Source organism: Salmo salar, chromosome ssa14 (genome assembly GCF_905237065.1).
Source record: "Salmo salar chromosome ssa14, Ssal_v3.1, whole genome shotgun sequence".
NCBI lineage: Eukaryota > Metazoa > Chordata > Actinopteri > Salmoniformes > Salmonidae > Salmo > Salmo salar.
Window position 1 is genome coordinate 100,969,076 of NC_059455.1, and position 24,976 is coordinate 100,994,051.

General features: G+C 49.8%; 1 protein-coding gene across 49 annotated transcripts in view; it reads right to left on the reverse strand.

Moving 5' to 3' along the window:
* rnf19a (ring finger protein 19A, RBR E3 ubiquitin protein ligase) overlaps nt 1–24,976 on the reverse strand; it is a 49,384-nt gene that overhangs the window by 8,855 nt on the left and 15,553 nt on the right. For all 49 annotated transcript variants that reach the window (XM_045695100.1, XM_045695099.1, XM_045695102.1 and 46 more), the window contains exons 2-8: nt 20,647–21,451; nt 20,100–20,308; nt 19,380–19,524; nt 16,297–16,459; nt 8,072–8,186; nt 7,722–7,883; nt 5,679–5,892 (exon numbers count right to left, since the gene is read on the reverse strand). In XM_045695100.1, the coding sequence (XP_045551056.1) occupies nt 5,679–5,892; nt 7,722–7,883; nt 8,072–8,186; nt 16,297–16,459; nt 19,380–19,524; nt 20,100–20,308; nt 20,647–21,239 (1,601 nt within the window). In that variant the 5' untranslated portion in view covers nt 21,240–21,451. The remainder of the gene's footprint in view (nt 1–5,678; nt 5,893–7,721; nt 7,884–8,071; nt 8,187–16,296; nt 16,460–19,379; nt 19,525–20,099; nt 20,309–20,646; nt 21,452–24,976) is intronic.

Consider the following 24,976-nt stretch of genomic DNA (forward strand, 5'->3'; position numbering starts at 1 on the left):
CTCACTAAAAGTGGCAGTAATAAAGCCTCTCTTGAAAAAAACCTTGACCCAGAAAATATTTTAAAAAACTATCGGTATATATCGAATCTTCCATTCCTCTCAAAAATGTTTGAAAAAGCTGTTGCGCAGCAACTCACTGCCTTCCTGAAGACAAACAATGTATACGAAACGCTTCAGTCTGGTTTTAGACCCCATCATAGCACTGAGACTGCACTTGTGAAGGTGGTAAATGACGTCAGACCGAGGTTCTGCGTCTGTCCCCGTGCTCCTAGATCTTAGTGCTGCTTTTGATACCATCAAATCACCACATTCTTTTGGAGAGATTGGAAACCCAAATTGGTCTACACGGACAAGTTCTGGCCTGGTTTAGGTCTTATCTGTCGGGAAGATATCAGTTTGTCTCTGTGAATGGTTTGTCCTCTGAGAAATCAACTGTAAATTTCAGTGTTCCTCAAGGTTCCGTTTTAGGACCACTATTGTTTTCACTATATATTTTACCTCTTGGGGATGTCATTCGAAAACATAATGTTACATTTCACTGCTATGCGGACGACACACAGATGTACATTTCAATGAAACATGGTGAAGCCCCAAAATTGCCCTCCCTGGAAGCCTGTGTTTCAGACATAAGGAAGTGGATGGCTGCAAATGTAATACTTTTAAACTCGGACAAAACAGAGATGTTTGTTCTAGGTCCCAAGAAACAAAGAGATCTTCTGTTGAATCTGACAATTAATCTGGATGGTTGTACAGTCGTCTCAAATAAACTGTGAAGGACCTCGGCGTTACTCTGGACCCTGATCTCTCTTTTGAAGAACATATCAAAACTGTTTCAAGGACAGGGTTTTTCCATCTGCGTAACATTGCAAAGATCAGAAATTCTCTGTCCAGAATTGATGCAGAAAAATTAATCCATGCTTTTGTTACTTCTAGGTTAGACTACTGCAATGCTCTACTTTCCGGCTACACGGATAAAGCACTGAATAAACTTCAGTTAGGATTCTAGCAGCCGTATTTAGCACTGACTAGAACCTACAAATTTGATCATATTACTCCAGTGCTAGCCTCCCTACACTGGCTTCCTGTTAAGGCAAGGGCCGATTTCAAGGTTTTACTGCTAACCTACAAAGCTTTACATGGGCTTGCTCCTACCCATCTTTCCGATTTGGTCCTGCCGTACATACCTACACGTACGCTACGGTCACAAGACGCAGGCCTCCTAATTGTCCCTAGAATTTCTAAGCAAACAGCTGGAGGCAGGGCTTTCTCCTATAGAGCTCCATTTTTAAGAAATGGTCTGCCTACCAATGTGAGAGACGCAGACTTGGTCTCAACTTTTAAGTCTTTACTGAAGACTCATCTCTTTCAGTAGGTCCTATGATTGAGTGTAGTCTGGCCCAGGAGTGTGAAGGTGAATGGAAAGGCTGGAGCAACGAACCGCCCTTGCTGTCTCTGCCTTGCCGGTTCCCCTCTTTCCACTGGGATTCTCTGCCTCTAACCCTATTACAGGGGCTGAGTCATTGGCTTACTGGTGTTCTTCCATGCCGTTCCTAGGAGGGGTGCGTCACTTGAGTGGGCTGAGTCACTGACGTGGTCTTCCTGTCTGGGTTGGCGTCCCCCCTTGGGTTGTGCCATGGCGGAGATCTTTGTGGGCTATACTCGGCCTTGTCTCAGGATGGTAAGTTGGTGGTTGAAGATATCCCTCTAGTGGTGTGGGGGCTGTGCTTTGGCAAAGTGGGTGGGGTTATTTCATGCCTGTTTGGCTCTGTCCGGGGGTATTGTTGGATGGGGCCACAGTGTCTCCTGACCCCTCCTGTCTCAGCCTCCATTATTTATGCTGCAGTAGTTTGTGTCGGGGGGCTAGGGTCAGTCTGATATATCTGGAGTATTTCTCCTGTCTTATCCGGTGTCCTGTGTGAATTTAGTTATGCTCTCTCTAATTCTCTCTTTCTTTCTCTCTCTCTCGGGGGACCTGAGCCCTAGGACCATGCCTCAGGACTACCTGGCATGATGACTCCTTGCTGTCCCCAGTCCACCTGGCTGTGCTGCTGCTCCAGTTTCAACTGTTCTGCCTGCGGCTATGGAACCCGGACATGCTACCTGTCCCAGACCTGTTGTTTTCAACTCTCTAGAGACAGCAGGAGCGGTAGAAATACTTTCAATGATCGGCTATGAAAAGCCAACTGACATTTACTCCTGAGGTGCTGACCTGTTGCACCCTCGACAACCACTGTGATTATTATTATTTGACCATGCTGGTCATTTATGAACATCTTGGCCATGTTCTGTTATAATCTCCATCCGGCACAGCCAGAAGAGGACTGGCCACCCCTCATAGCCTGGTTCCTCTCTATGTTTCTTCCTAAGTTCTGGCCTTTCTAGATTTTGTTCCTGTCTTCCAAGGTTTTTGCCTTTCTAGGGAGTTTTTCCTAGCCACCGTGCTTCTACACCTGCATTGCTTGCTGTTTGGGGTTTTAGGCTGGGTTTCTGTACAGCACTTTGAGATATCAGCTGATGTAAGAAGGGCTATATAAATAAATTTGACTTGATCACCCGATGTGGTCTCAGCAGGTTATTCTGTTACAATGTCGTCAAAGAACCATCTACTCGCCCCGGCCCGCTAGCTTTTCTGAACGCTGTCCCCTGCTCGCCTAGCGTAGTACTGAACGGCACCCTGACTCATCTATTGCTGCTCTGTTGACCCTATGACTCGACTACACAGCTGATGCCCCCTGGACTGTTTCAATAACACCTCATTTTGTTTATCTGTCTGAACTCAGGTCCTACCTAACTGACCCGCTCTGCCCATTCATCGCCATTTAACCGTTGTCTTAGCTCTCCTGATCAACACCTGTGATTGCTTTATGCCTCTCTAATGTCAACACGCCTTGTCTACTGCTTTCTTGGCTAGTTTACTATTTTATTTCACAGTAGAGCCTCCAGTCCCGCTCAACATGCCTTAAATAGCTCTTTCGTCTCACCCCACACACATGCGGAGACCTCACCTGGCTAAACGTGTCCCTCCAGAGACGAAACCGCTCTCATCGTCACTCAATGCCTAGGTTTACCTCCACTGTATTCACATCCTACCATACCCTTGTCTGTACATTATACCTTGAATCTATTCTTCCACGCCCAGAAATCTGCTCCCTTTACTCTGTTCCGAACACACTAGACGACCAGTTCTTGTAGACTTATCCTACTCCTCCTCTGTTCCTCTGGTAATGTAGAGGTTAACCCAGGCCCTGTAGCCACCAGTACTACACCTATTCCCCAGGCGCTCTCATTTGTTGACTTCTGTAACTGTAAAAGCCTTGGTTTCATGCATGTTATCAGAAGCCTCCTCCCTAAGTTTGTTTTATTCACTGCTTTAGCACACTCTGCCAACCCGGATGTCCTAGCCGTGTCTGAATCCTGGCTTAGGAAGGCCACCAAAAATTGAGATTTCCATCCCCAACATTTTCTGCCAAGATAGACCTGCCAAAGGGGGAGGAGTTGCAATCTACTGCAGAGATAGCCTGCAGAGTTCTGTCCTACTATCCAGGTCTGTGCCCAAACAGTTAGAGCTTCTACTTTTAAAAATTCACCTTCCAGAAATAAGTCTCACTGTTGCCGCTTGTTACAGACACCCCTCAGCCCCAGCTGTGCCCTGGACACCATATGTGAATTAATTGCCCCCACATTTATCTTCAGAGTTTGTACTGTTAGGTGAACTAAACTGGGACATGCTTAACACCCCGGCCGTCCTACAATCTAAGCTTGATGCCCTCAATCTCACGCAAATTATCATGGAACCTACCAGGCACAACCCTAAATCCGTAAACACGGACACCCTCATCGATATCATCCTGACCAACCTGCCTTCTAAATACAACTCTGCTGTCTTCAACCAGGATCTCAGCGATCACTGCCTGCGTCCGTAATGAGTCCGCGGTCAAATGACCACCCCTCATCACTGTCAAACGCTCCCTAAAACACTTCAGCGAGCAGGCCTTTCTAATCGACCTGGCACCCTGGAAGGATATTGACCTCGTTCCATCAGTAGAGGATGCCTGATTGTTCTTTAAAAATGCTTTCCTGACCATCTTAAATAAGCATGCCCCATTCAAAAAATGTAGAACTAAGAACAGCCCTTGGTTCACTCCAGATCTGACTGCCCTTGACCAGCACAAAAACATCCTTTGGCGTACTGCATTAGCATCGAACAGCCCCAGCGATATGCAACTTTTCAGGGAAGTTAGGAAAGCAAAAGCAAGCTTTTTCAAACAGAAATTTGCATCCTGTAGCACAACCTCCAAAAAGTTCTGGGACAATTTAAAGTCCATGGACAATAAGAACCTCCTCCCAGCTGCCCACTGCACTGAGGCTAGGAAACACTGTCACCATCGATAAATCTACGATAATCGAGAATTTCAATAAGCGTTTTTCTACGGCTGGCCATGCTTTCCAACTGGCTACCCCTACCCTGGTCAACAGCCCTGCACCCCCCACAGCAACTTTCCCAAGCCTTACCCATTTCTCCTTCACCCAAGAGCTGGACCACCTGGCCAAACTGATCAATCGGGGGAGAAGGGCCTTGGTCAGGGAGGTGACCAAGAACCCGATGGTCACTGACAGAGCTCAAGAGTTCCTCTGTGGAGATGGGAGAACCTTCCAGAAGGAAAACCATCTCTGCAGCACTACACCAATCAGGCCTTTATGGTAGTGGCCAGATGGAAGCCACTCATCAGTAAAAGGCACATGACAGTCCGCTTGGAGTTTGCCAAAAGGCACCTAAAGACTCTCAGACCATGAGAAACAAGATTCTCTGGTCTGATGAAACCAAGATTGAACTCGTTGGCCTGAATGCCAAACGTCACTTCTGGAGGAAAACTGGCACCATCCCTACGGTGAAGCATGGTGGTGGCAGCATCATCATGTTGTGGGGATGTTTTTCAGAGGCAGGGACTGGGAGACTAGTCTGGATCGAGGGAAAGACGAACGGAAGAAAGTACAGAGAGATCCTTGATGAAAACCTGCTCCAGAGCGCTCAGGACCTCAGACTGGGGCAAAGGGTCACCTTCCAACAGGACAACAACGCTAAGCACACAGCCAAAACAACGCAGAAGTGGCTTCGGGACAAGTCTCTGAATGTCCTTGAGTGGCCCAGCCAGAGCCTGGACTTGAACCCGATCGAACATCTGTGGAGAGACCTGAAAATAGCTGTGCAACGACGCTCCACATCCAACCTGACAGAGCTTGAGAGGATCTACAGAGAAGAATGGGCGAATCTCCCCAAATACAGGTGTGCCAAGCTTGTAGCGTCATACCCAAGAAGACATGAGGCTGGTATCGCTGCCAAATGTGCTTCAACAAAGTACTGAGTAAAGGGTCTGAATGCATGTAAATGGAATGTCCGTTTTTTTTATTTGTAATACATTTGCAAACATTTTGCTTTGTTATTATTGGGTAGTGTGTGTTGATTGAGGGGAAAAAAACCTATTTAATCCATTTTAGAATAAGGCTGTAACGTAACAAAATGTGGGGAAAGATCAAGGGGTCTGAATACTTGTAAGAATGCGCTGTGTACCTAAAGCACCATAACTTCCTATGAAATGAAAGACAGACTTCTAAAGAAGCCTGAATTATCCTGAACAGTAAATTAAAGGGATTATGGCTTCTCCGCTCTAGTACCCTACCTGTTATAACAGTTGACCATGGCGCTGCCAGACAGAGAGCCAGTGATGCTGGCCCCAGCCAGAGCCATGGTAGAGGCGTTCTCACTCAGGTTGTCCCTCATGGCACCCATCCTGTCCACGTGGCTCCCGCTGGCACTCAGACTGCCCGTCATGCCCCCCACGCTGCCCTCTCCGATGCTGGGGTTGTGTCTGGTCTCTGCCACGGATGTGGCGTCTGAGGAGAATAATATATAGTACATGATACTTCAGGACCTGAGCCACAGAACACAGGAGAACAGGGCCATGTTCAGCAGGACACGATACATTGTGGATAATGTTCAGAAGGACTTTTGTTCTCAGTAACATATTTCTCTCTCTGATATGTAATAAGAGGTTACGACTGCTCTATTCATTATATTTTTATCTGCAATGTGTGTCTACTGAACAGGGCCCAAGGACAGATTATTATATAGACCAGCCTGGTCGAACCATGCAGCCTTGAACAGGGCCCAAGAGTGGAGCAGATGAGTGGTGGTGGCGGTGGCGCGCGGCGGAGGTGGTGAGTGGTGATGGGTGAGTGATGGGTTGTGGTGAGTGATGGTGAGTGATGGGTGATGGTGGTGAGTGATGGGTGGTGGTGGTGAGTGATGGGTGATGGTGAGTGATGGGTGGTGGTGGTGAGTGATGGTGAGTGATGGGTGAGTGATGGTGAGTGATGGGTGGTGGTGGTGAGTGATGGTGATGGTGATGGGTGATGGTGGTGAGTGATGGTGAGTGATGGGTGATGGTGGTGAGTGGTGGTGAGTGATGGGGTGATGGTGGTGAGTGATGGGTGATGGTGTGAGTGATGGGTGATGGTGAGTGATGGGTGATGGTGGTGAGTGATGGTGGTGAGGGTGATGGTGGTGAGTGATGGTGGTGAGTGATGGTGAGTGATGGTGATGGTGGTGAGTGATGGGTAGTGATGGTGGGTGATGGGTGATGGTGGTGAGTGATGGGTGATGGTGGTGAGTGATGGGTGATGGTGGTGAGTGATGGGTGATGGTGGTGAGTGATGGTGGAGTGATGGTGGTGATGGTGATGGTGGTGGTGTTGAGTGATGGGTGGTGGTGATGTGATGGTGTGAGTGGTGGTGGTGAGTGATGGTGAGTGATGGTGGTGAGTGATGGTGGTGGTGAGTGATGAGTGATGGTGGTGAGTGATGGGTGAGTGATGGTGGTGAGTGGTGGTGGTGAGTGATGGGTGGTGTTAGTGATGGGTGAGTGATGGGTGGTGGTGGTGAGTGATGGTGGTGGTGAGTGATGGGTGGTGGTGGTGAGTGATGGGTGGTGGTGGTGAGTGATGGGTGGTGGTGGTGAGTGATGGGTGATGGTGGTGAGTGATGGTGGTGGTGGTGGTGAGTGATGGGTGATGGTGGTGAGTGATGGTGAGTGATGGTGAGTGATGGGTGGTGGTGGTGAGTGATGGTGAGTGGTGAGTGATGGGTGGTGGTGGTGAGTGATGGTGGTGGTGGTGAGTGATGGTGAGTGGTGGTGAGTGATGGGTGGTGGTGGTGAGTGATGGTGGTGTGGTGAGTGATGGGTGGTGGTGGTGAGTGATGGGTGGTGGTGGTGAGTGATGGTGGTGGTGGTGAGTGATGGGTGGTGGTGGTGAGTGATGGGTGGTGGTGGTGAGTGATGGGTGGTGGTGGTGATTGATGGGTGATGGTGGTGATGGTGATGGGTGGTGGTGGTGAGTATGGGTGATGGTGGTGTGATGGTGGTGATGGGTGATGGTGGTGTGAGTGATGGTGATGGTGGTGAGTGATGGTGGTGAGTGATGGTTGAGTGATGGTGGTGAGTGATGGTGGTGATGGTGATGGTGGTGAGTGATGGTGGTGAGTGATGGTGGTGAGTGATGGTGGGTGATGGTGGTGAGTGATGGTGGTGAGTGATGGGTGATGGTGGTGAGTGATGGTGAGTGATGGGTGATGGTGGTGAGTGATGGGTGGTGGGTGATGGTGGTGAGTGATGGGTGGTGGTGAGTGATGGGTGGTGGTGAATGATGGTGGTTATGATAACTCACCAGTTGCAGCCGCTGCACTTCCGACGTTCATCTCATTCTCGTCATCAAACTCGATGCGGACCCCTTTCCCGTTGCCGGCGGAGACGCCACACCCACCGCTGCGACACAGAGAGATGGGCACCACCCCATAGACGTATGCCAGCATGATGGGCACGCCGATACCTGGACACAGACACACAATCAGAAAACCACAGAAGCTGCTGCTAATGGTGGATCTGAATGCTAAAGAAGACGATCATACAACGTCCCCCTGGGACTGACAGAGGATATTGGAGATGTCTTGTTCTATAGAGACCAGTTAACATTTTAACTCAACTAAACCTCTACAGGGAAGAGCACGAGGGACTTACCAACAGTAACTGCTGCCACCACGGGGGAGACAATGACTGATAAGGTCACGCCCCCCGCTATCACCAAGTTCCTCTTGTGTTTGGAGATGTCCTTTCCTTCATAGCGATTGTGAATCTGAGAGGAGAGGGAGGAGGAAGAGAAGGAGGAAGAGGAAAGAGATGGATGAAGAGATGAGAGGAGGAGGAAGAAGAGAAGGGAGAGGAAAGAGATTGATGAAGAGATGAGGAGGAGGAGGGGAGGAAAGGGATATAGAGGAGGAGGGGAGGAAAGGGATATAGAGGAGGGGGGAGGAAAGGGATATAGAGGAGGAGGGGAGGAAAGGGATATAGAGGAGGAGGGGAGGAAAGGGATATAGAGGAGGAGGGGAGGAAAGGGATATAGAGGAGGAGGGGAGGAAAGGGATATAGAGGAGGAGGGGAGGAAAGGGATATAGAGGAGGAGGGGAGGAAAGGGATATAGAGGAGGAGGGGAGGAAAGGGATATAGAGGAGGAGGGGAGGAAAGGGATATAGAGGAGGAGGGGAGGAAAGGGATATAGAGGAGGAGGGGAGGAAAGGGATATAGAGGAGGAGGGGAGGAAAGGGATATAGAGGAGGAGGGGAGGAAAGGGATAAGAGGAGGAGGGGAGGAAAGGGATATAGAGGAGGAGGGGAGGAAAGGGATATAGAGGAGGAGGGGAGGAAAGGGATATAGAGGAGGAGGGGAGGAAAGGGATATAGAGGAGGAGGGGAGGAAAGGGATATAGAGGAGGAGGGGAGGAAAGGGATATAGAGGAGGAGGGGAGGAAAGGGATATAGAGGAGGAGGGGAGGAAAGGGATATAGAGGAGGAGGGGAGGAAAGGGATATAGAGGAGGAGGGGAGGAAAGGGATATAGAGGAGGAGGGGAGGAAAGGGATATAGAGGAGGAGGGGAGGAAAGGGATATAGAGGAGGAGGGGAGGAAAGGGATATAGAGGAGGAGGGGAGGAAAGGGATATAGAGGAGGAGGGGAGGAAAGGGATATAGAGGAGGAAGAAGAGGGTACGTCAGTAACAGGGACGTCACAGACTAACACGGGGGGGATTACGGACTGCAGCAGCCCCCAGATAGATAAACCCATCCCATCCAAACCCAACCAAACCCATCCCATCCAAACCCAACCCAACCAAACCCATCCCATCCAAACCCAACCCAACCAAACCCATCCCATCCAAACCCAACCCATCCAAATCCATCCAAACCCAACCCATCCAAACCCATCCAAACCCAACCCATCCAAACCCATCCAAACCCAACCCATCCAAACCCATCCAAACCCAACCCATCCAAACCCATCCAAACCCAACCCATCCAAACCCATCCAACCCCAACCCAATCCAAACCAACCCCAACCCAATCAAACCCAACCCCATCCAAACCCAACCCAACCAAACCCAACCCAACCCATCCAAACCAACCCATCCAAACCCAACCCATCCAAACCCAACCAAACCCATCCAAACCCATCCCATCCAAACCCAAAAGCCTCATTAAGGATGACCCTGATCTGAATGATAAACTAAGTTCCTACTTCCAACAACAGCTCAGCTAACGTTAGTGGCTCGTTATTCTATGTAATCATATGTTGCCAACATGTCATGCATCCATGTTTGTTGCAGGGTTCCGTTAGCTGGTAAATGCTGTTTTTGACAATAAATACAATGGCTGCCAGCCAAACTGTCAGATAAAGACATCCAATGCAAAACAGGTCGTTCACAAGTTATATTATACAAATATATTTTTAGGTTGTGTTTTATTACTTGTTCTTCTAAGCTAAATGTTTTCCCTTTTTTTAATGATATTCGTTTATGATTTATAGCAGAGATGAAGATGCAATGGGCAATGTTATGCTTTTCAATAAAATACTATATTCTATTAAGATGAATTACAATAACCCGAAATGTGATTGAGAACCGTGGCTGGATGCCCTAATGTTTTACCCAACCAATGCATATGGATGTCTGGTCAATTTCTCAAATGTCCGGTCAATTCAAAATCTTGCCGGTCACGTTGTCCAGCGCCAACCCTGGGATGGACCCCCCCGTACCCTGGGATGGACCCCCGAGGACCCCGTACCCTGGGATGGACCCCCGTACCCTGGGATGGACCCCCGTACCCTGGGATGGACCCCCGTACCCTGGGATGGACCCCCGTACCCTGGGATGGACCCCCGTACCCTGGGATGGACCCCCATACCCTGGGTCACTTTTCTGGGTGGCCCTTTGGTCCCTTCATACCCCTCCTGGGATGGACCCCCCTACCCTGGGATGGACTACTGGTGCATGCTACACCACGTCAGCCATTACTCCCACCATAGACAGTCTGCTGCCATCTGACACCACCCCATTACTCCCACCATAGACAGTCTGCTGCCATCTGACACCACCCCATTACTCCCCCCATAGACAGTCTGCTGCCGTCTGACACCACCCCATTACTCCCACCATAGACAGTCTGCTGCCATCTGACACCACCCCATTACTCCCACCATAGACAGTCTGCTGCCATCTGACACCACCCCATTACTCCCACCATAGACAGTCTACTCCCGTCTGACACCACCCCATTACTCCCACCATAGACAGTCTAGTGCCATCTGACACCACCCCATTACTCCCCCCATAGACAGTCTGCTGCCATCTGACACCACCCCATTACTCCCACCATAGACAGTCTACTCCCGTCTGACACCACCCCATTACTCCCACCATAGACAGTCTAGTGCCGTCTGACACCACCCCATTACTCCCACCATAGACAGTCTACTCCTGTCTGACACCACCCCATTACTCCCCCCATAGACAGTCTGCTGCCATCTGACACCACCCCATTACTCCCCCCATAGACAGTCTGCTGCCGTCTGACACCACCCCATTACTCCCACCATAGACAGTCTAGTGCCGTCTGACACCACCCCATTACTCCCCCCATAGACAGTCTGCTGCCATCTGACACCACCCCATTACTCCCCCCATAGAGTCTACTCCTGTCTGACACCACCCCATTACTCCCACCATAGAGTCTACTCCTGTCTGACACCACCCCATTACTCCCACCATAGACAGTCTGCTGCCATCTGACACCACCCCATTACTCCCACCATAGACAGTCTAGTGCCGTCTGACACCACCCCATTACTCCCACCATAGACAGTCTACTGCCATCTGACACCACCCCATTACTCCCCCCATAGAGTCTACTCCTGTCTGACACCACCCCATTACTCCCACCATAGACAGTCTACTCCTGTCTGACACCACCCCATTACTCCCACCATAGACAGTCTAGTGCCGTCTGACACCACCCCATTACTCCCACCATAGACAGTCTAGTGCCGTCTGACACCACCCCATTACTCCCACCATAGACAGTCTAGTGCCGTCTGACACCACCCCATTACTCCCACCATAGACAGTCTACTGCCATCTGACACCACCCCATTACTCCCACCATAGACAGTCTACTCCTGTCTGACACCACCCCATTACTCCCACCATAGACAGTCTGCTGCCATCTGACACCACCCCATTACTCCCACCATAGACAGTCTAGTGCCGTCTGACACCACCCCATTACTCCCCCCATAGACAGTCTACTCCTGTCTGACACCACCCCATTACTCCCCCCATAGAGTCTACTCCCGTCTGACACCACCCCATTACTCCCACCATAGAGTCTACTCCTGTCTGACACCACCCCATTACTCCCACCATAGACAGTCTAGTGCCGTCTGACACCACCCCATTACTCCCCCCATAGACAGTCTACTCCTGTCTGACACCACCCCATTACTCCCACCATAGACAGTCTGCTGCCATCTGACACCACCCCATTACTCCCACCATAGACAGTCTAGTGCCGTCTGACACCACCCCATTACTCCCCCCATAGACAGTCTGCTGCCATCTGACACCACCCCATTACTCCCCCCATAGACAGTCTACTCCTGTCTGACACCACCCCATTACTCCCACCATAGAGTCTACTCCCGTCTGACACCACCCCATTACTCCCACCATAGACAGTCTGCTGCCATCTGACACCACCCCATTACTCCCACCATAGACAGTCTGCTGCCATCTGACACCACCCCATTACTCCCCCCATAGAGTCTACTCCTGTCTGACACCACCCCATTACTCCCACCATAGACAGTCTAGTGCCGTCTGACACCACCCCATTACTCCCACCATAGACAGTCTAGTCCCGTCTGACACCACCCCATTACTCCCCCCATAGAGTCTACTCCTGTCTGACACCACCCCATTACTCCCCCCCATAGACAGTCTACTCCCGTCTGACACCACCCCATTACTCCCACCATAGACAGTCTAGTGCCGTCTGACACCACCCCATTACTCCCCCCATAGACAGTCTACTCCTGTCTGACACCACCCCATTACTCCCCCCATAGAGTCTACTCCCGTCTGACACCACCCCATTACTCCCACCATAGAGTCTACTCCTGTCTGACACCACCCCATTACTCCCACCATAGACAGTCTAGTGCCGTCTGACACCACCCCATTACTCCCCCCATAGAGTCTACTCCTGTCTGACACCACCCCATTACTCCCCCCATAGACAGTCTACTCCCGTCTGACACCACCCCACGTCATAGATTCTAGACCGAGTTTCAGAATCCTGGTGTAGAATAGTTTATCTAATCTGTGGTTCTAATTTCATCTCCTAAAATGGCAACAAAAAAAATAGAAAACAAAACCCAGATTTAGGCTGAGCAGACAGTAGAACCATCTGAAGCCTGATGTAGTTGGACAGTCACATGACCTTCCCAGAACTGGCCACTAGTTTGATAAGATATGCATGAAAGTTAAAATCCTTCACTGAAACAAAGTGGTCGCCCCGCCTCTGTTGTTTCGGTGAACAGCTGAGGGATAGGCCTGAAGAAATGTAACACAAAGTTTTAACCATGTTGAGGCTATACACAGTGTTTAATTACATTTACAATGTTTACATTGGAGAAAAACAAGCTTATGTTGGGATCTGGCGGTGGACAGTTGAACTACGCCCATGGGGCGTTTATAAGTTATATTCTTCAAGAATCAGGGCCTTCAGAAAGTATTCACACCCCTTGACTTTTTCCCACATTGTGTTGTTTTACAGCCTGAATTCAAAATGGATTATAGCTAAAATGTCTTGAGTCAATAAGTATTCAACCCCTTTGTTATGACAAGCCTTAAGTTTAGGAGTATAAATGTGCTTAACAAGTCACATAAATTGCATGGACTCACTCTGTGTGCAATAATATTGTTTAACATGATTTTGAATGACTACCTCATCTCTGTACCCCCACACATACAATTATCTGTAAGGTCCCTCAGTCGAGCAGTGACTTTCAAATGGATTCAACCACAAAGACCAGGGAGGTTTTCCAACGCCTCGCAAAGGGCAACTATTGGTAGATGGGTAAAATAATAAAATCTGTCATTGAATATCCCTTTGAGCATGGTGAAGTTATTTATTACACTTTGGATGGTGTATCAATACACCCAGTCACTACAAAGATACAGGCGTCCTTCCTAACTCAGCTGCCGGAGAGGAAGGAAACCGCTCAGGGATTTCACCATGAGGCCAATGGTGACTTTAAAACAGAGTTTAATGGCTGTGATAGGAGAAAACTGAGGATGGATTAATAACAGTTACGCCACAATATTAACCTAAATGACAGAGTGAAAAGAAGAAAGCCTGTACAGAATAAAAATATTCCAAAACATGAATCCTGTTTGCAACAACGCACTAAAGTCATACTGCAAAAAATGGGGCAAAGCAATAAATTGTGTCCTGAATACAAAGTGTTATGTTTGGGCCAAATCCAACACTGAAGGTGCATTGTCACTGAGTAGCACTCTCCATATTTCAAGCATAGTGGTGGCTGCATCATGTTATGGGTATGCTTGTCATTGTTAAGAAATGGGAAGTTAAGGATAAAAATATATGGAATAGAGCTAAGCACAGGCAAAATCCTAGAAGAAAACCTGGTTCAGTCTGCTTTCCAAAAGACACTGACAATAACCTAAAACACAAGGCCAAATATACACTGGAGTTGCTTACCAAGACGACATTGAATGTTCCTGAGTGGCCTAGTTACAGTTTTAACTTAAATCGGTTTAAAGAATTTAAAAAAAAGTGAGACGGATGTACAATCCAGGGGCCTCATTTATCAACCATGCATAAGCACAAATCTGTGTGTAAACCATGTGTGGGATCAATATCAACGTTTGCTTGAGAGTGTGCGTAACTTTACACAGTAATGACCATGCATATATATGCACAGTGCCAAGTAGTGGATTAAGGGAACTGCTTGTCAAGCATAGAATGGGGGAAATATGTTGAAAATGTTTGAAATTGTGAGTAATAATTGAATAATTTTTCGATTTCATTGTATTTCCATTGTGAGTTAATGCAACACACAGCATCTTCACAGGCATAGATTTTTTTCACATCAGTGCATTTGTTAGAATAATAATCCATAAAAAGTACTTTGTTAAAAGATCATGGAAATCCAATGAGAGATGGCTGATCTTCCTCCGTCGGAAGATGAGGGACACGCTGCATTTCAGAGAGCACGTTTTTAGAGACATGTGGGATTAGTTTTTTTCAGAACGATATCGTTTCCCAAAACCAATCTTATAGGGTCTTTTGCTATCGACCCTCAGGTTTTCGGCAACGGGAGCTTGCCGACCGGCATCTCGATGAGCCAATGTTTTGAATGCAATCAATAACAGACCATTTCCATAGACCATCGCACAACAGGTTGAAGTCATGAGGGGTTTCTTTGCCATGTCATCATCAATGGGTCCCCAAACATGAACGGAGCAATAGACTGCACCCACATGGCTATAAAAGCACCATCCCAAAAGGAGTTCAACTATGTGAACAGAAAAGGCTTCCACTCTTAATGTGGTGGCCAGGTGGAACTACGTTGTAGCTTTGGCTGAATGTGGTGGACCTACGTCGTAGCTTTGGCTGAATGTGGTGGACCTACGTCGTAGCTTTGGCTGAATGTGGTGGAACTACGTTGTAGCTTTGGCTGAATGTGGTGGACCTACGTCGTAGCTTTGGCTGAATGTGGTGGACCTACGTCGTAGCTTTGGCTGAATGTGGTGGACCTACGTCGTAGCTTTGGCTGAATGTGGTGGAACTACGTCGTAGCTTTGGCTGAATGTGGTGGAACTACGTTGTAGCTTTGTGCTACTATACTTCCGTTTCCCTCTGTTTTCAATGTGCTACTACACTTCCCTGTTTCCCTCTGTTTTCAATGTGCTACTACACTTCCCTGTTTCCCTGTTTCCAATGTGCTACTACACTTCCCTGTTTCCCTGTTTCCAATGTGCTACTACACCTCCCTGTTTCCCTCTGTTTTCAATGTGCTACTACACTTCCCTGTTTTCAATGTGCTACTACACTTCCCAGTTTCCCTCCGTTTTCAATGTGCTACTACACTTCCCTGTTTTCAATGTGCTACTACACTTCCCTGTTTCCCTCTGTTTTCAATGTGCTACTACACTCCCAGTTTCCCTCCGTTTTCAATGTGCTACTACACTTCCCTGTTTCCCTCCGTTTTCAATGTGCTACTACACTTCCCTGTTTTCAATGTGCTACTACACTTCCCTGTTTCCCTCTGTTTTCAATGTGCTACTACACTTCCCTGTTTCCCTCTGTTTTCAATGTGCTACTACACTTCCCTGTTTTCAATGTGCTACTACACTTCCCTGTTTTCAATGTGCTACTACACCTCCCTGTTTCCCTCTGTTTTCAATGTGCTACTACACTTCCCTGTTTCCCTGTTTCCAATGTGCTACTACACTTCCCTGTTTCCCTGTTTTCAATGTGCTACTACACTTCCCTGTTTCCAATGTGCTACTACACTTCCCTGTTTCCCTGTTTTCAATGTGCTACTACACTTCCCTGTTTCCAATGTGCTACTACACTTCCCTGTTTCCCTGTTTTCAATGTGCTACTACACTTCCCTGTTTCCCTGTTTTCAATGTGCTACTACACTTCCCTGTTTCCCTCTGTTTTCAATGTGCTACTACACTTCCCTGTTTCCTTGTTTTCAATGTGCTACTAGTACAATCAGATTCCTTTAACTGTTTGTAGCTGTGTGTGTCAGTGGCTTATGAGGGTCATCTAAACACATTCCTAAAAAAAAAAAGTTCTAAACAAGTTCCTGTGTCCAAACTCACCTTCCTCCCCACGTAGACAGGGATGCCTATGATCATAGCGGGGATGGCGATGCCAGCGATCAGAGCGATGCCCACCGGAGCGCCCACCAGCGTGCCCAGCTGCCACAGGATCTTCTTCTTCCTGCTCCACGGTTTCTTACCCCAGAAGGTACATCCTGACGGGCTGAGAGAGAGGACATTACAACACCATCCTGACAGGCTGGGGGGGGGAGGACATTACAACACCATCCTGACAGGCTGGGGGGAGGACATTACAACACCATCCTGACAGGCTGGGGGGGAGGACATTACAACACCATCCTGACAGGCTGGGGGGAGGACATTACAACACCATCCTGACAGGCTGGGGGGGAGGACATTACAACACCATCCTGACAGGCTGGGGGGAGGACATTACAACACCATCCTGACAGGCTGGGGGGAGGACATTACAACACCATCCTGACAGGCTGGGGGGAGGACATTACAACACCATCCTGACAGGCTGAGAGAGAGGACATTACAACACCATCCTGACAGGCTGGGGGGAGGACATTACAACACCATCCTGACGGGCTGAGAGAGAGGACATTACAACACCATCCTGACAGGCTGGGGGGGAGGACATTACAACACCATCCTGACAGGCTGAGAGAGAGGACATTACAACACCATCCTGACGGGCTGAGAGAGAGGACATTACAACACCATCCTGACAGGCTGGGGGGAGGACATTACAACACCATCCTGACAGGCTGGGGGGAGGACATTACAACACCATCCTGACAGGCTGAGAGAGAGGACATTACAACACCATCCTGACGGGCTGAGAGAGAGGACATTACAACACCATCCTGACAGGCTGAGAGAGAGGACATTACAGGCTGGGGGGGAGAGAGAGGACATTACAACACCATCCTGACAGGCTGGGGGGGGAAGAGGACATTACAACACCATCCTGACAGGCTGGGGGGTGAGGACATTACAACACCATCCTGACAGGCTGGGGGGGGAGAGAGAGGACATTACAGGCTGGGGGGGAGAGAGAGGACATTACAACACCATCCTGACAGGCTGGGCGGGGGGGAGAGGACATTACAACACCATCCTGACAGGCTGGGGGGGGGGAGAGAGGACATTACAACACCATCCTGACAGGCTGGGGGGGGAAGAGGACATTACAACACCATCCTGACAGGCTGGGGGGAGAGAGAGGACATTACAACACCATCCTGACAGGCTGGGGGGGAGAGAGAGGACATTACAACACCATCCTGACAGGCTGGGGGGGGAGAGAGAGGACATTACAACACCATCCTGACAGGCTGGGGGGGAGAGAGGACATTACAACACCATCATGACAGGCTGGGGGGGGGGAGAGGACATTACAACACCATCCTGACAAGCTGGGGGGGGATTTGTTCATTTCCCTGTCAGGGCAGGTTAGAAAAGCAATGTGTTTAAACTAATCATATCCCTCAATGGAAAAAGCAATGTGTTATAGACATTTATATTAAAGAGCAGCTGCCTTTAATAAGCAAATCATCCCTAAACAGCCCATGCGGCATCAATATGAGTCAGAAAGTTATTCTAGTGTCAAAATTTACTACAAAGTGTAAATAGGATGATTTGTCAAAGTCTGTCTCGTCTAAAATGGAGTTTGGAACATCCTTGGGTCACACAATATGTAAAGGAGGGTTGGGTCCATTTGCCCACTAACATGGGGTGAACAGCTCTCTGTCCAATAGACAGACCCACCCATCTTTGTTTCCGGAAGACAACAGGTTGAGAAATACCGTTCATCAAACACCTTAGTTAGACGTCAAACTGCTCCACTAAAACATCCCACGAAAACTTCAGTTATCTTGGACTGATTCTGGGGATTCTGAGGAAGTAAAATAGACTGTTTCATGGGGACAATCATCATAAACCACACGCAGAATCAGGCAGCGAGGTACCACCCCTCTCCTCACCTCAGGCAGCGAGGTACCACCCCTCTCCTCACCTCAGGCAGCGAGGTACCACCCCTCTCCTCACCTCAGGCAGCGAGGTACCACCCCTCTCCTCACCTCAGGCAGCGAGGTACCACCCCTCTCCTCACCTCAGGCAGCGAGGTACCACCCCTCTCCTCACCTCAGGCAGCGAGGTACCACCCCTCTCCTCACCTCAGACAGCGAGGTACCACCCCTCTCCTCACCTCAGACAGCGAGGTACCACGCCTCCTCACCTCAGGCAGCGAGGTACCACCCCTCTCCTCACCTCAGGCAGCGAGGTACCACCCCTCTCCTCACCTCAGGCAGCGAGGTACCACCCCTCTCCTCACCTCAGGCAGCGAGGTACCACCCCTCTCCTCACCTCAGGCAGCGAGGTACCACGCCTCCTCACCTCAGACAGCGAGGTACCACGCCTCCTCACCTCAGGCAGCGAGGTACCACGCCTCCTCACCTCAGGCAGCGAGGTACCACCCCTCTCCTCACCTCAGACAGCGAGGTACCACGCCTCCTCACCTCAGGCAGCGAGGTACCACCCCTCTCCTCACCTCAGACAGTGAGGTACCACCCCTCTCCTCACCTCAGGCAGCGAGGTACCACCCCTCTCCTCACCTCAGACAGTGAGGTACCACCCCTCTCCTCACCTCAGACAGCGAGGTACCACCCCTCTCCTCACCTCAGACAGCGAGGTACCACGCCTCCTCACCTCAGGCAGCGAGGTACCACGCCTCCTCACCTCAGGCAGCGAGGTACCACCCTCTCCTCACCTCAGGCAGCGAGGTACCACCCCTCTCTCCTCACCTCAGGCAGCGAGGTACCACCCCTCTCCTCACCTCAGACAGCGAGGTACCACCCCTCTCCTCACCTCAGGCAGCGAGGTACCACCCCTCTCCTCACCTCAGGCAGCGAGGTACCACCCCTCTCCTCACCTCAGGCAGCGAGGTACCACGCCTCCTCACCTCAGACAGCGAGGTACCACGCCTCCTCACCTCAGACAGTGAGGTACCACGCCTCCTCACCTCAGGCAGCGAGGTACCACCCCTCTCCTCACCTCAGACAGCGAGGTACCACCCCTCTCCTCACCTCAGACAGTGAGGTACCACGCCTCCTCACCTCAGGTAGTGCAGGTCAGAGATCTCCTTCATACAGAGCCAGCAGAACTCACAACCGCACACGGCACAGGTCATGTGGTTACAGCTGCCGTCGTTCATCTTGATGATGTAAGCAGCGCAGCGCGGACACGGCTTGATGTCGTCGGCTGTTGACGGCGAGAGAGAGAAGGAACGGACAGATCAGATTCATCCTCTGTGTGAACAGACGGACAGATCAGATTCATCCTCTGTGTGAACAGACAGACAGATCAGATTCATCCTCTGTGTGAACAGACAGACAGATCAGATTCACCCTCTGTGTGAACAGACAGACAGATCAGATTCATCCTCTGTGTGAACAGACAGACAGATCAGATTCATCCTCTGTGTGAACAGACAGACAGATCAGATTCACCCTCTGTGTGAACAGACAGACAGATCAGATTCATCCTCTGTGTGAACAGACAGACAGATCAGATTCATCCTCTGTGTGAACAGACAGACAGATCAGATTCATCCTCTGTGTGAACAGACAGACAGATCAGATTCATCCTCTGTGTGAACAGACAGACAGATCAGATTCATCCTCTGTGTGAACAGACGGACAGATCAGATTCATCCTCTGTGTGAACAGACAGACAGATCAGATTCATCCTCTGTGTGAACAGACAGACAGATCAGATTCATCCTCTGTGTGAACAGAGAGAGCTGTGAGGACAGACAGAGCCGTGACTGAGTTTACCTGCAGCACCACTCTCCTGGCTGTAGTTGAGAGACGAGGAACGGAAGGTGCGCAGCCTCAGGCTCTGGGCTCTCTGCTGCCGCGCTGCATCACACGTCTGGTTGGGGTGCCACAGCTGCTTACAGTGGTAGCAGAACTCTGTGCCACAACCCTCACGCCCACATGTGATCTTAGGACAGCTGGCACAGCCAAAGGCAATGACTGCATACCTGGGGAAAGGACAACAAAAACAAAAATGGATGCCATTAGTCCCAGAGGTTTCAGTTAGAATCAATACTGCAGGAGGACACCATGGGGGCAATGGGAGGGCTTTCTTTAGCGCATCGCACTCCAGCGACTCCTTGTGGCGGGCCGGGCTGACCTCGGTCGTCAGGTGAACTGTGTTTCCTCCGACACATTGGTGCAGCTGGCTTGGGGTTAAGCAAGCGGGTGGGGCAGCAGGGTAGCCTAGTGGTTAGAGCGTTGGACTAGAAACATAGAAATACAAAATGAACTGTAATGACTGACGATGAACTCTGCCTATTGCCGTAAGGTGTGTGTCTCTTACCCGCAGTCGGGGGCGGGGCACCAGCGGCAGTCTGGGTCGGCCACCAGCCATCGCCTCAACATGAACTCCTCGTACTTCTCCATGAGGGGCTGGTCTCCCAGGATGATGCGGATGTCGTGGGGGTTGAACCTCTCAGAGCACTCTGGACAGCTGATGTTGACGCGCGACTCACTGATCTCTATCCGTAAGTATTGGCGCAGGCAATCGGCACAGGAGCGGTGGTGGCAGGTCATGATGTCAGGGAAACGGTCTCTGGAGTGGCGGAGGAGACAGAGAGGACACTCCAGGAACTCGGAGGAGGAAGAGGCCGCAACAGGGGCTGAGAGAGTCGAGGTCTTGTCGCCATGACATATTTCTGAATGGATGCTCTCCACGCTGGCGATCCCGTCCACACCGACGCCCTGTAAGTCCTGTGATTTCCTCTTGTGGTCTCGGTCCCCACGGTGGCGCCGGCTGAACAGCGAGCGCAGGGAGAGGCGTCTCTTCTTGGGGGCCTTCCTGACGGAGGGGAGGCTGATGGAGGAGGCTGCTGAGTGGAGGTCCCTCTCAGACCCAGAACCTCCCCGATCCCCCCTCAGCTGCTGCAGGCTCATCTCCCCACCAGAGGAGGCTCCACCGCCACCAGGCAGGGGGGCATCGACAGGGAGGGAGGGGGATGGTGAGAGGGGCTGGGGGGACAGGGTGTTAAGGAGTAGGCGTAGGCTGTTAAGACATGGTGGTGGTCTCTGGTGGCGGCCTGGGCCAGCTCTCCAGGTCTGGTCTCGTATGGCCCACAGGGCTGGATCTGTTCTGGACACCACACTACCTGGAGGGAGAGAGGAAGTGGGTCAGTGACTGAACACAGAAACAGGGTCAGAGATAGACTGAACATTCGTGTAGGTCAAGGGAAGTGTGCTCACTGTTTCAGTTAGAGAAGATATTTCCTCATTTTGTACAGAAAACATGTGTAACACTAGTAAACTGTTTAGGATTTTTTCCAATGTCATAAGATACTATCTAATGTGTGTTCTGGGACATGGGCTAGTTAATGTCATGGAACTAAGTGGGTGCTGAAAAAGATATACAGGAAGGCATAGTGGAGCACTGAAACAAGATAATTATACTACTTCCTGGTGAAACAAGATAATTATACTACTTCCTGGTGAAACAAGATAATTATACTACTTCCTGGTGAAACAAGATGACACGTGTGCTGTGTCCATCAAAGAGCAAGTCAAGTCACGGAACTACAGAACACGCCATTTGAGATGCAGAACACGCCATTTGAGATGCAGAACACATTTTACATTTTTACATTTTAGTCATTTAGCAGACGCTCTTATCCAGAGACTAATGAACTATTATCCAGTAGACGGACCTGCAAACAGAGAGGGACAACAAAGGCATACACTCGCAAATATGGAAATGGACATTTATTTTTGAATGAGCGGCTGTTCATTTTCAAAGTAGCATTTCCATGAGTGTAGTTATCAACTGTATTACAGTGGGTCTACTCTGAGTTACCCCACCCCTTTCCTTTGTCTATCAAGCCATCATATCGGTTTCGTCCACTAGGGACTTATTATTTGTATTATGTCAGTAACCAATGTATGACCTACTGTGTGTGTTTGTAATTGTGTGATTGATTATTTAGTAAATAAATAATTAAGCCAATTTGTATATTGCTGTTTCATGATCTATGATAAGGTTTGTGCAGGTATCCAAGGGTTTGCGACATTCAGAATGAGACTGATGAGGTAATAATACATTAATAGAAGACTAATCGATAAGATCTGAAAATATCTGAAGAGTTAAATTCAGGAAATTGCAACTCCATAAACATTTTCCCGTGGTGCCCCGACTACCTAGTTAATTACTATTCCGTGATTCGTTTAATCACGGAATCATTACACAGAATTGTTTTGATAATATAACAGTCTTCACATTTAATGACAGCAAAGGCTATGACAACACCGAGGTCCTCCGGCCCACAGCGGTCCTCCGGCCCACAGCGGTCCTCCGGCCCACAGAGGTCCTCCGGCCCACAGAGGTCCTCCGGCCCACAGAGGTCCTCCGTACAGTACACTCATTGTGTATTATTCCATTATTTATCTTTTTCTCTCTGCATTGTTGGGAAAGGCCTGTAGTAAGGAAGCATTTCACTGCTAGTCTACATCTGTTTACCAAGCATGTGAGAAAATGTAACTTGATACTAAACTACAACAGCTGAACAATGTAGACACGAGAAACAGTTCTCTCCTGATTATGAGTTCTCTGCTGGCAGGCTTCAGTTTCAGGCATGAACAACACTGCAGAGAGGAGTATGTCAAGGAGAGAGTTCACTCCAGGGCCGTAACGGTGGCGTCGGGCCGCTCCAGGGCCGTAACGGTGGCGTCGGGCCGCTCCAGGGCCGTAACGGTGGCGTCGGGCCGCTCCAGGGCCGTAACGGTGGCGTCGGGCCGCTCCAGGGCCGTAACGGTGGCGTCGGGCCGCTCCAGGGCCGTAACGGTGGCGTCGGGCCACTCAGAGGACAAAGTGATATTCCTCCTCAACACCATTTCTGAGCCCCACTGAAAGGAAAGTAATGGAAGTAAGGGAGTGGGATGGAGAGAAAGGTCTTCAAGCCAAAGACAACATTACTTTTCTTCCCCAGTTTTAGATAGATGGGACTTCAGTTAGTTATTACAGTTGGTTGGACACACAGGTCTTGAAATGGATGCTGAAACTTTCTCAGAGATTACACAACCTAGTGAGAGGGGAGGAGACGTCTCTGAAGGGGGAGGAGACGTCTCTGAAAGGGGAGGAGACGTCTCTGAAAGGGGAGGAGACGTCTCTGAAAGGGGAGGAGACGTCTCTGAAAGGGGAGGAGACGTCTCTGAAAGGCAGGACATGTAAACCTAGTGTCACAAATCCTTAATTTGTTCACCTGAACACAACACTGACATCCGCACTGGGCAGGGGACTTGATAGATCAGATAGCAGAACTCAGTAAAATCCAGTATATAAACACTGTCTGTGTCCTGCTGTTGCCTAGTAGAGACCTGTGGTGACGGGACCACACACACACAGTAGAGACCTGTGGTGAAGGGACCACACACACACACACACACACACACAGTAGAGACCTGTGGTGAAGGGACCACACACACACACACACACACACACACAGTAGAGACCTGTGGTGAAGGGACCACACACACACACACACACACACACACACACACAGTAGAGACCTGTGGTAACGGGACCACACACACACACAGTAGAGACCTGTGGTAACGGGACCACACACACACACAGTAGAGACCTGTGGTAACGGGACCACACACACACACAGTAGAGACCTGTGGTGACGGGACCACACACACACACACAGTAGAGACCTGTGGTGACGGGACCACACACACACACAGTAGAGACCTGTGGTAACGGGACCACACACACACACAGTAGAGACCTGTGGTGACGGGACCACACACACACACACAGTAGAGACCTGTGGTGACGGGACCACACACACACACACACACAGTAGAGACCTGTGGTGACGGGACCACACACACACACACACACAGTAGAGACCTGTGGTGACGGGACCACACACACACACACACACACAGTAGAGACCTGTGGTAACGGGACCACACACACACACAGTAGAGACCTGTGGTGACGGGACCATTGTGGAGTAAGGACACACTGAATCATTTGTGAGCTTGATGCAGATCAAGTCTTGTTTAGACAACAGATTCTGGCGCAGCTCTTCTCCCACGCCCTCTCAACTTTCCTCAGAAACCCTTCTTCACAACCACAGCCTCTTCAGGTTAACCTCTGGTGTCCAGTGGCTACATTCGGAGTAGACATTTAGGCCTGGTAGTCCACCGATCAATTCTCAGCACGACAAATTACTTCTGAGTTGTCCCCTTTAAGGATCCCATAAACCATGCACTAAATCAAACCGCTGAAGGGATATGAAACATGTGCTATATGCTAGCTATATGTGTGCCCGCTATCTCTTGTTGATAATGCTACATGCTAGCTACAGCTGCCAGCTAGCTCCCCCTCATGTTGATAATGCTACAGCTGCCAGCTAGCTCCCCCTCGTGTTGATAATGCTACATGCTAGCTACATCTGCCAGCTAGCTCCCCCTCGTGTTGATAATGCTACATGCTAGCTACAGCTGCCAGCTAGCTCCCTCTCATGTTGATAATGCTACATGCTAGCTACATCTGCCAGCTAGCTCCCCCTCGTGTTGATAATGCTACATGCTAGCTACATCTGCCAGCTAGCTCCCCCTCATGTTGATAATGCTACATGCTAGCTACAGCTGCCAGCTAGCTCCCTCTCAAT